We start from the raw sequence: 11,096 nt of genomic DNA, 5'->3' as shown, positions 1-11,096 counted from the left end.
ACAGGAATCTATAAACTCATTCCATAAAACAAAGGAAAATTTGTTTTTCTTCTCCTTATGTTGAGGGAGTGCCGAGAGAGTCTCCAGAGCACATTAGATAATATTATCAAGACTTTTCCTGGGTCTGGGCTGTGCCTGTTGCTGCCTCTGGGACAAGTCAGCCTAATATACGAAAATTTCTCTTTCTTTTAAATTTTATTTTTCTTTAATTCCCCACCTTAAAACCACAAAAATTAGCCAGGCATGGAGGTGCATGCCTGTAATCCCAGCTACTTGGGAGGCTGAGGTGGGAGAATCGCTTGAACCCTGGAGGCAGAGGCCGCATTGAGTCAAGATCGTGCCACCGCATTTCAGCCTGAGCAACACAGTGAGACTCCATCTCAAAAAAACAGGGGGTGGGGCGGGGGAAGAAAGAAACGTATTTATTTCATTGGAAGACCTGTAAAAGAACAAAGGTCATGAAATATCAGTATGTACATCTAGAATTGCTCCAAAAAGAAACGGAAATGAATGGGGGCTCGGGGTGGGAGAAGAATGGATTAGTCAGCTATAACTTTGGGTCCAAGGGACCCTGGTGGTATAGTGGGGGTTAACTTTGCAATCGCTGACTCAGGTGAGCCTCTTAGTGTTGAGAAGTGAAATCATCCTGTTTCCCTAATGTATAGATCTTACATTTTCCAGACAGCTGATTCTCACTTTCTTCTTCAACCTCCAAAGAACCTCAGCTGACTACCTTGCTTTCTATGTCCCCAGGGGAATAGAAACAATCAGAGGAAACTTCCGTGAGTTCCCCGGACACATCCACCCACCTCCTCCACGTGTAACCACCACCTCTACCTTCCCCTCTGGTGCTGTGGATGAGCCATCCGTGCTCCTGGCAAAGGCCCACCTGACACTTGGGCACAGGAACCCATCCATCCCTCCTTACCTCTGGCAACTCTCCCTCTCTCCTGCATCCTTCATATTCTCTGGGTTGTATTCTCTTCCAGCCCCCGCCCCCTGCCCACCCCTAGCAGGTAAAATGCTGTTATTGTTTCCACTTTAAAACAAACCCTAAAAATAAATAAATAAACCCTAGCTTGACCCCACTTCACTCTATAGTTACCATCTCATTTCCCTTCTTTTAACAGGAAAACTCCTCCAAACACTTGTCTATATTTGTCCCTGTCATTCTCTCTCTCTCCCCTCTCTATTTTTTATTTTATTTATTTATTCATTTATTTGAGACGGAGTCTCACTCTGTCACCCAGGCTGGAATGCAGTGGCATAATCTCGGCTCACTGGAACCCCTACCTCTTGCGTTAAAGCAATTCTCCTGCCTCAACCACCTGAGTAGCTGGGATTACAGGCGCCCACCACCTCGGTGGGCTAATTTTTGTATTTGTAATTGAGATGGGGTTTCACCATGGTAGCTAGGCTGGTCTCAAACTCCTGACCTCAAGTGATCGCCCACCTCCGTCTCTCAAAGTGGTGGGATTAGAGGCGTGAGCCACCATGCCCGGCCTATTTATTTTTTTGAGACAGAGTCTCCCTCTGTTGTCCAAGCTGGAGTGCAGTAATGCCATCTCGGCTCACTGCCACCTCTGCCTCCCAGGTTCAAGCGACTCTCCTGCCTCAGCCTCCCTAGTAGCTGGAATTACAGCCATGCACCACCACACCTGGCTAATTTTTGTATTTTTAGTAGAGATGGGGTTTCACCATGTTGGCCAGGGTGGTCTTGAGCTCCTGACCTCAGCTGATCTGCCCGCCTCAGCCTCCCAAAGTGCTGGGATTACAGGCATGAGCTGCTGTGCCCAGCCTCAATTATTTTAATCTCTGAATAACTTCAGACTTGCAGAAAAGTTAAAAGACTTACATGGAGAACTTCTCTACCCTCTTCCCCATCCCCGCAAGGTACACAGTTGGTAAAGCAAGAAGTCTGGGGTTCAGTGACACACTTCTTAACTCCCAAGTTCGTGCTCTTTCTTTTCTCTCTCTCTCTCTGTTGTCTCTCCCTCCCTCCCTCACTCCCTCTCTCTCCCCTTGATGGCCACATTTACTTTATAATTTTCTCTCTCTTTCTCTGTCTCACTCTCTCTCTTACACAACACACACACTCATAAGAAGACACCTATATACATTTTTTTCCTGAACCATTGGTAAGTAATTTGCACACGGGATGTCCCTTCACCCCCCAGTCCACCAATACTTCGGTGTGTTTCCTAAGAACAAAGGCCTTCTGGAAGTTTCACATTAATTCCATACTGGAATCTACAGTCTGAGTTCAGATTTCACCAATTGTCCCAATAAAGTCTTTTTTTTGTTTGTTTGTTTGTTTTTTTTTTTGAGACGGAGTCTCGCTCTTTCACCCAGGCTGGAGTGCAGTGGCGCGATCTCGGCTCACTGCAGGCTCCGCCCCCCGGGGTTCACGCCATTCTCCTGCCTCAGCCTCCCTTGTAGCTGGGACTACAGGCGCCTGCCACCTCGCCCGGCTAATTTTTTTGTATTTTTAGTAGAGACGGGGTTTCACTGTGTTAGCCAGGATGGTCTCGATCTCCTGACCTCGTGATCCGCCCGCCTCGGCCTCCCAAAGTGCTGGGATTACAGGCGTGAGCCACGGCGCCCGGCCAATAATGTCTTTTAGGTTTTTCTGGCCCAGGATCACTTGTCACTTTTGGTTGTCAGGTCTCTTTAAGTCTCCTTCAGCCTTATGTGTTGTGGCTTTTTTTTTTTTTTTTGAGACAGAGTCTCACTCTGTTCCCCAGGCTGTAGTGCAGTGGTGCTATCTTAGCTCACTGCAACCTCTGCCTCCCGGGTTCAAGAGAGTCTCCTGCCTCAGCCTCCCAAGTAGCTGGGATTACAGGACACTGCCACCACACCAGAGTAATTTTTGTATTTTTAGTAGAGACAGGGTTTCACCACATTGGTCAGGCTGGTCTTGAACTCCTGACCTCAAATGATCCGCTCGCCTCGGCTTCCCAAAGTGCTGAAATTACAGGCGTGAGCCACTGTGCCTGGCAGATTTTTTTTTTTTTTTTTTGAGACGTAGTTTCGCTTTTGTCGCCCAGGCTGAATATGGCAGTCGCTCTGGCCAAACCCTTGGAGTCATCCTCCACTCCTTTCTCTCAACCCTCATTCCAACTGTCCGCAAAGGCCATCAGCTCTGCTTTCAAAGTACACCCAGAATCTGCCCACTCCTCAGCTCCCGCACTGTCCCCAACCTGGCCCAAGCCCTCGCGCTCTCTTTCCTGGGAGGGTGCTATGGTCTCCTCGCCGGTCTTCCGGTTTCTCGGCCCTGGCTCCCTGTGGCTTGTCTGAGCTCTCGCGTTCACAGGGAAGTAGTGGTCGCGCTCACTGTGCTACCGCCCTCCCTCTGCGCGCCCCCTCCGCGGGCGGGGAGCCCACAAGACCCAGCCCGATCGGACGCCCACCGGGGTCACCTCCCGGACCCCCGCTCCTCCCGCCCAGCCCACCGCCCCGCGCAGCCCCAGCCACTCCGTCCTCCTGGCCCACCCCAGGGCGTCGGAACTGGTGGTTCCCTCGGCGGTTCCAGGCCCCTCTCCTCCTTCCCCGGCAGAAGCAGCTTCGCAGCGCCACTCAGTGAGCGGAGATTACCAGGGCCTGTTTCCCAAGGCTCCGCCCAGCCCTCGAACCTGTAGGAGCAAGCGCTGCCTCCCCCGGGACTGCGCCCTCGCCTCAAGGAAAACGCCGGTCGCGACGGTTGAGAAATGGCTAGAGGGACGGAGACGTAAGTGCCTGTTTCCGTGTGGTCAACTATACAAAATATGTAATTACATGTCTATAACACATATAATAAAGTAAGTCCAGGCCGGGCACGGTGGCTTACGCCTGTAATCCCAGCACTTTGGGAGGCCGAGGCAGGAGGATCACGAGGTCAGGAGTTCGAGACCAGACTGGCCAACAGTGAAACCCCGTCTCTACTAAAAACACAAAAATTTAGCCTGATGTGCTGGTGTGCGCCTTTAATCCCAGCTACTCGTGAGGCTGAGGCAAGAGAATCGCGTGAACCCGGGAAGCGGAGGCTGCCATGAGCCGAGATGGCGCCACTGCACTCCAGCCCGGGCAACAGTGCGAGAATTCGTCTTAAATAAATACATAAATCAAGTCCGCAAAATGATGTTAGTCGGTGATAATAGGGCCAGCCTGCAGGGAGGACGGAGCTCGGCGCTTGTGGGGCGGGGCATGCAAATTTCAGATGGCTGTTTCGCTCGGGAGCTATGGGAACAAAAAGAGAAAGTAAATATCCCCCCAAACTTATAACACTATTACTTATGCAATGTTACAAATTGTAACAAGGAAAACCGTGTGAACCTAGGGCAGAGAGTGCTTCTTTACTTGACAATAACTTTTCTTACCGTGAGCTCACGATGAGTGGGAGAAGGAGTGCTGTGGCTAAAGGAAAAAAGTTCTTACCGCTTTTCGGCCTTTTGGTGAAGATCAAGTGTGGTATTTGTTTTCATCCGATTGATATCTCTATGTGTTCTCTATTTGTAGAACAATATATCAAATGGGTTTTGGGAGCAGGGAGATGGAATAGGAGCTTGCTCCGTCCACTCTCCTCATCGACCGGGTATTGTAGTACTTCCAGGAGCAGTGCACCACCTCCGGGGATGCAACGTGTTTCCTGAAAGTACAGAGAGAAAGATACGTGAGAGAGATAAAGACGAAGCTACGGGGCGAATTGCACACGCGGTGCCTCTGACACGGTGGCACACCGGCCTGTCTTCAGCGTTCCTTGAGGTACCATGAGGACGGTAAGCTTTTGCGGCAGGCACAATTCCGTTTCCACTGCGATTACTACGCCTTGGGAAGGCCATGACTGACCTACTCCTTTGGAGGTCCTTAGATCTCAGCTTGACAGTCGAGTGGGTGTCGACGGTGGTGGTGGTGACCTTTTAAAGGAATGGGATCCACCCGGAATTGAACTTCTCCCCTCTCTGTCTGTCTCTCTGTCTCTCCTCTCCTCGCTTTCCCACGCGCTCTCTCTTCCGGCTTCCCCCAGCCCCTCCCAAGTTATGGGATACATGTGCAGAATGTGCAGGTTTGGAACATAGGTACACGTGTGCCACGGTGCTTTGCTGCACCTATGCACCAGTCATATAAGTTTGAAGCCCCGCATGCGTTGGCCATTTGTCCTAATGCTCTCTCTCCCCTTGCCCCCCACGCGCCGTCAGGGCCCGCTGTGTGATGTTCCCCTCCCTGTGTCCATGTGTTCTCACTCACCGTTGAACTCCCACTTAGGAGTGAGAACATGCGGTGTTTGGTTTTCGCTTCCTGTGTCAGTTTGCTGAGAATGAGGCCTTCCAGCTGCATCCACGTTCCTGCAGAGGGCATGAACTCATCCTTTTTGATGGCTGCGTAGTAATTCCATGGTGTATACGTGCCACATTTTCTCTATCCAGCCTATCACTGATGGGCATTCGAGTTGGTTCCAAGTCTTTGCTATTGTAAATAGTGCTGCAGTGAACATACGTGTCCGTGTGTCTTCCTAGTAGGAACTTCTTCCTCTTCAGCCGGCTGAGTAGCTGGCACTTTAAGGCAGGTGCCAACGCACCGGCAACAAGGTTCCTTTTTTGCCCAGGAAAAACTGAGGCGCAGGTAGTATAAGCCATTTATCACGGAACGCACAGGAGCAGAAACTCGAGTCCAAGCATCGTGGCTCCACCCTTCATGCTTGATGCATCTTTAGGCTCCGTTCTAGGTACGTGTATCCTTTACGGGATCAGCCACCGGCAGTTGCCTTGCAACCATGATGACAATTCTCTGCCGGCTCTTTTGGGTCTCATGCCTGTATCTATACGTTGCATCCCAGCATAAAGATCGGAATGTCCCTTTCGCTGACCCAGTCTCTCACCCTTTCCAAACTCCAGAAATCTTGTCGGTCCTCCGAAGAACTCCCCCTGCTTCTTTCTCTAAAGGCTGCCTTCAGGCCGGGCACAGTGGGAGGATCGCTTGAGCCCGGAAGGCCGCAGTGAGGTGACATCACGCCATTGCACTGCAGCCCCGGCGACAGAGCCAGAGCCCCGTCTCGAAACAAACAAACAAACAAACAAACAAAGACAAGGGAAGAAAGAGCCCAGGCAACCTAGCGAAAACCCGTTCGCGCTGGCGCGTATCTGTACCCCAGCTATTCCAGAGGCTCAGGCGGGAGGATGGGTGGACGCTGGGAGGCGGATGCTGCAGTGAGCAGTGATTGCACCACTGCACTCCAGCCTGGGTGACAGAGCCAGAGCCCGGCCCAAATAAATAAACATAAAAATAAAGGAACCAGTTTGTAGAAAGCGGGAGAGGGTCCCATTGAACTTCAAGCCTTGAAGCAACAGCTGTGGCCGCCACAGCTGTTGCTTGAAGGTTGGAGCAGCAGGCTGGAGGAGTCGCCATCTTGGCAGGGATCATTGACCCTGATCTATCGTCGGGAGGAGGAAGAGCTGATCTTATGCAGGGAGGGCAGGTGGACTATGTGTGGCCTCTGGTGATCTGTTTGGGTGCCAGGTGTTACTCCCAGGGCCACCTGTAACTGTGACTGTGCAGGAACCGTGACTTGAGAAGGGCCTGGCCACGGGGGGCTTAGGCCCCTCGGGAATGAGCGTTTGGTTCCCGGTACCCAGGGAAACCACCGGCATCGGCAGAGGTGATAGCTGAGGAGGAGCGGGGATTTGGAGGAGAGACACAGGATGAGTACGGGGGGCAGCCCCGTGATCAGCAACTGCTGCAAGAGGGGCTGTTGGTTCGACTCACTAGTCTTCTGCGGCTCTATGCGGTACTGAAGGGCAGAAGACAGAAGGTACGAAAACCACAAAAATTAGCCGGGCGTGGTGCTGCGCGCCAATAATCCCAGCTACTCGGGAGGCTGAGACAGGAGAATCGCTTGAACCCGGGAGGCGGAAGTTTCAGCGAGCCGAGATCACGCCACTGCGGTCCAACCTGAGGGTCCGAGCGAGACTCTTATCTCAGAAAATAAAGACAGAATGAAAGAGCCCTGCGCGGTGGCTCACGCCTGTAATCCCGGCGCTTTGGGAGGCGGAGGCGGGCGGATCGCCTGAGGTCAGGAGCTCGAGACCAGCCTGGCCGACATGGCGAAACCCCCCTAAAAATACAAAAATTAGCCGGGCGTGGTGGCCTACGCCTGTCATCCCAGCTACCCAAGAGGCTGAGGCAGGAGAATCGCTGGAACCCGGGAGGTAGAGGCTGCCGTGAGCCGAGATCGCGCCTCTGCACACCAGCCTGGGTGACAGAGCAAGAGTTTGTCTCAAAAAAAAAAATTGGAGGTGGAAGGGGGATCACCAGAGGCACCGACAAATGAGAAACCTGCGGCAAGGTGGCACACGCCTGTAGTCCCAGCTGTTCGGGAGGCTGAGGCAGGAGAATCGCTTGAACCCGGGAGGCGGAGGCTACAGAGAGCCTAGATCGCCCCATTGGACTCCAGGCTGGGTAACGAGAGCGGAAACTCCGTCTCAAAAAAAAAAAAAAAAAAAAAAATTGTGAGGATTTTACTGACACTGCAGTCAAAATCTCATGTGTATTTCACACTTACAGCACAGCTCCATTAGAACTGACCAGATTTCCAGGGCTCCCTAGATACCCGTGACTAGCGGCTGCCACACTACACCGTGCTGGACGGTAGAATGGGGATGACAAGACACGACGGCGGAGATCGGGATGGCGTGAAGTGAGGGAAACACTCGCCCTCGGGAAAAAAATAAAATAGCAAGGGGGCACCGAAAGACTCAGTAGTCCACATGAATATCTTGATTATCTTGTAGCTGAGATAATGTGGGCTCCAGCTCTACGGGGTCTGTGGGTTTTCTCTTCGTGTGTGCGGAGACGGAGACGAGAGATCGTAGAGGTAAAGAGAGAAGACAAAGAGATAGGAAGAAAGACAGCTGGGCAAGGGGGACCACTGCCACCAAAGCGCGGAGACAGGTAGTGGCCCGGGATGCCTGGAGGCGCTGCTATTTATTGTATTCAAGGCAAGGGGGCAGGGTAAGGAGTGTCAGTCATCTCAAATGATTGATAGGTCACGCGAGTGACGTGTCCACTGGACGGGGGGCCTTTCCCTTTGTGGTAGCCGAGGTGGAGAGGGAGGACAGCAGACGTCAGCGTTTCTTGCACGCACTTATCCGAAAGATCAAAGACTTTGGTACTTTTACTCATTCTGCTACTGCTCTCTTCTGAGGACTTAAAAGGGGGAGCCAGGTGTACAGGCGGAACATGAAAGTGAACAAGGAGGGTGACCACTGAAGCCCACGGCATCACAGGGAGACGTTGAGGCCTCCGGATGACTGCGGGCAGGCCTGGCTAATGTCAGGCCTCCCTCAAGAGGTGGTGGAGCGGAGTGTTCTCTATCTCCCCTGGAGAGAGGGAGATTCCCCTTCCCGGTCTGCTAAGTAACGGGTGCCTTCCCAGGCACTGGCGCCACGGCTAGACCGAGGTCTCCTAAGTAACCAGGGCCTTCCCAGGCAACTGGCATTACCGCTAGGCCAAGGAGCCCTCAAGCGGCCCTTCTCTGCGCGTGAATGAGGGCTCACACTCTTGTCTTCTGGTCACCTCTCACTGTGGCCCTTCGGCTCCTAACCCTGTGTGGCCCGGTTTTCCCTAGGTAAGCATAATAGAACGGAGATTATTATGGTAATAGAACAAAGAGTAATGCTACAAACTAATGACTGATAATAGTCAGATATAATCATATCTGTATCCTATCTCTAGTAAAACTTTTCTTATTCTAATTATTTTCTTTATTATACTGGAACAGCTTGTGCCTTCGGGCTCTTGCCTCGGCACCCGGGTGGCTTGCCGCCCACAAGGTAAGATACATTGCGTTGAACTATAATTTATGTTGGTTGCTGAATGGTTTAGGGCGGGGGTGGGGTGGGGCACCCCCTGAAATTCTGTCCTGGAGGAGTGGCCTCACCCTAACCCTGGCCGTGGCTAATATTAAGGCCCACCTCTTAGGGCGGTGGAGTGAAATGAATTTTCCAGGCAATGGGCGGAAAGCCCTCGGCCCTCCGCTGACGCTGCGTTAGGAAGGAGGAAGGGAGAGGGAAATGCTGACCCCGCAGGCGGCAGTCTGTGCCTCGGAGAGAAACTTTATCCCAACCTTGCTGGGGGCCTTGACGCCCATCTTGCCCCAAGAGCACCCCGGCAGTCACCCCTGCCCTCTGGGGTCCTGCCACCCCGAGCCCGACCTTCCCCCTCTTCCCCCGCGCCGGGCCAGTAGCCTCCTAACTGCGTCTTCTCTGTTGCGGTCTGTCGTGCTCATCACGTTTGCGTGGTTTCCTCGCTCCACAAACGTCGACTGAGCGCCTTCCACACGCCAGGCGCCAGACTCGCGCGGGGAACCAGGGAGAAGCACTGAGGAGGGGTCCCAGCCCTCAGTGATGGGATTTCAGAGCGGGAGATAAAGGATTGCCCAGAAGGGTGGTGAGTGGAATAGCTGATATAAACAACGGGGGCGCGATGAAATACACAGGAGGGCTGCTAGTCACACAGGGGGCGGGTGCCGAGGGCCCTAGACTAAGGGAGGCTTCCTGGACGGGTGACACCCAGGCGGAGTCCTGACGACCTGCGTCAGAAGTAGCCAGGCCAGGAGGAGGTGAAAGGAATCCACGTCCCGAGCAGAGAGGCAGCTTTCCCTACACAGCACAGGACACGGTCCGTGCACAGGAGCCACAGGAGACGCAGGCACGGGGGCTGGGGAGAATCCTTGCCGGGCCCTCGCCGTCCACGCGCCGCCTCCCTCTGCCGGGTGTCTGGTGCCAGCCTCCTGCCTGGCAGAGGAACTCCAGCCCCTGCTCCCGGAAGCCCCTCCAGGCCTTCGGCTTCCCTGGCTCGGCATAGGGCCCCTCGTCCCCTCGGGTACGGGGCCGGTCTCCCCGCCCGCTCGCGGCGAAGTAGAGGCCCAGCGCAGCCCGCGCTCCTGCCCTGGGGCCTCCTCTTTCTCCAGGAAAACGTGGACCGCTCTCCGCCGACAGGTCTCTTCCACAGACCCCTCTCGCCTTCGCCCCCAGTCTCTTCCGGTTGTGTCTTTTGGCTGGCTGGATAGAAAGGAGGAAGTCGCCCCCGGCGGAGCCGCGGCTCCGCCAGGCAGAGGCGGCCCCGGGGGCGGAGTCAAGCGCGGAGGCCACGTCCTCTGTGAAGGGGCGGGGCATGCAAATTCGGAATGAAAGCCCGGGAACGCCGGAACAAGCACGGGTGTAAGATTTCCCTTTTCAAAGGCGGAGAATAAGAAATCAGCCCGAGTGTGTGAGGGCGTCAATGGTGCTGTGGACGAGACAGAGGGAATGGGGCGAGGAGCGAGGCTGGGGCTCTCACCGCGACTTGAATGTGGATGAGAGTGGGACGGCGACGGCGGGCGCGGAGGCGCCCGCATCGCTTCTCGGCCTTTTGGCTAAGATCAAGTGTAGTATCTGTTCTTATCAGTTTAGCAACTGATACGTCCTCTATCCGAGGACAACATATTAAATGGATTTTTGGAGCAGGGAGATGGAATAGGAGCTTGCTCCGTCCACTCCACGCATCGACCTGGTATTGCAGTACCTCCAGGAACGGTGCACCCCCTCCGGGGATACAACGTGTTTCCTAAAAGTAGAGAGAGGTAAGAGACGTGAGAGGGACAGAGACGAACCTGCGGGGCGGCTTGCACGCCCAGTGCCTGTGGCACGCCGACACGCTGGCCTGTCTTAAGCGCTCCCTAAGGTACCATGAGGACGGTAGGCTTTTGCGGCAGGCACAATTCCGTTTCCACTGGGATTACTGCGCTTTGGGAAGGCCACGAGTGACCTACTCTTTTGGAGGTCCTTAGATCTCAGCTTGACAGTCGGGTGGGTGTCGTCGGTGGTGGTGGTGGTGGTGGTGGTGACCTTTTAAAGGAATGGGATCCACCCGGAATTGAACTTCTCCTCTCTCTCTCTCTCTCTCTCTCTCTGTCTCTTTCTCTTTCTCTCTCCCCCCGCTTTCCCCCGCTCTCTCTTTTGGTTTCCCCCACCCCCTCCCAAGTTATGGGGTACATGTGCAGGACGTGCAGGTTTGGAACGTAGGTACACGTGTGCGACGGTGCTTTGCTGCACCTATGCACCAGTCATATAAGTTTGAAGCCC

At 53.9% G+C, this 11,096-nt stretch overlaps 1 protein-coding gene and 2 non-coding genes across 3 annotated transcripts in view; all 3 read left to right on the top strand.

The window, feature by feature from the left end:
- The first annotated feature begins 4,411 nt into the window (after nt 1-4,411).
- Nucleotides 4,412-4,604, top strand: LOC116476079 (U2 spliceosomal RNA). The gene has a single exon (XR_004250145.1). It is a non-coding gene; the product is annotated as a U2 spliceosomal RNA (small nuclear RNA).
- A 5,555-nt stretch (nt 4,605-10,159) lies between these two features.
- The window catches only part of LOC116475369 (ATP-dependent RNA helicase DHX8-like), a 10,091-nt gene continuing 9,154 nt past the window's right edge, over nt 10,160-11,096 (top strand). Inside the window, exon 1 of the mRNA XM_032164723.2 lies at nt 10,160-10,193. Coding sequence (XP_032020614.2) covers nt 10,160-10,193 — 34 coding nt within the window. The remainder of the gene's footprint in view (nt 10,194-11,096) is intronic.
- Nucleotides 10,368-10,558, top strand: LOC116476074 (U2 spliceosomal RNA). The gene has a single exon (XR_004250139.1). It is a non-coding gene; the product is annotated as a U2 spliceosomal RNA (small nuclear RNA).

The sequence above is a fragment of the Hylobates moloch genome, unplaced genomic scaffold (assembly GCF_009828535.3).
Source record: "Hylobates moloch isolate HMO894 unplaced genomic scaffold, HMol_V3 SCAFFOLD_10, whole genome shotgun sequence".
NCBI lineage: Eukaryota > Metazoa > Chordata > Mammalia > Primates > Hylobatidae > Hylobates > Hylobates moloch.
This window is presented reverse-complemented; position numbering and strand designations above follow the sequence as displayed.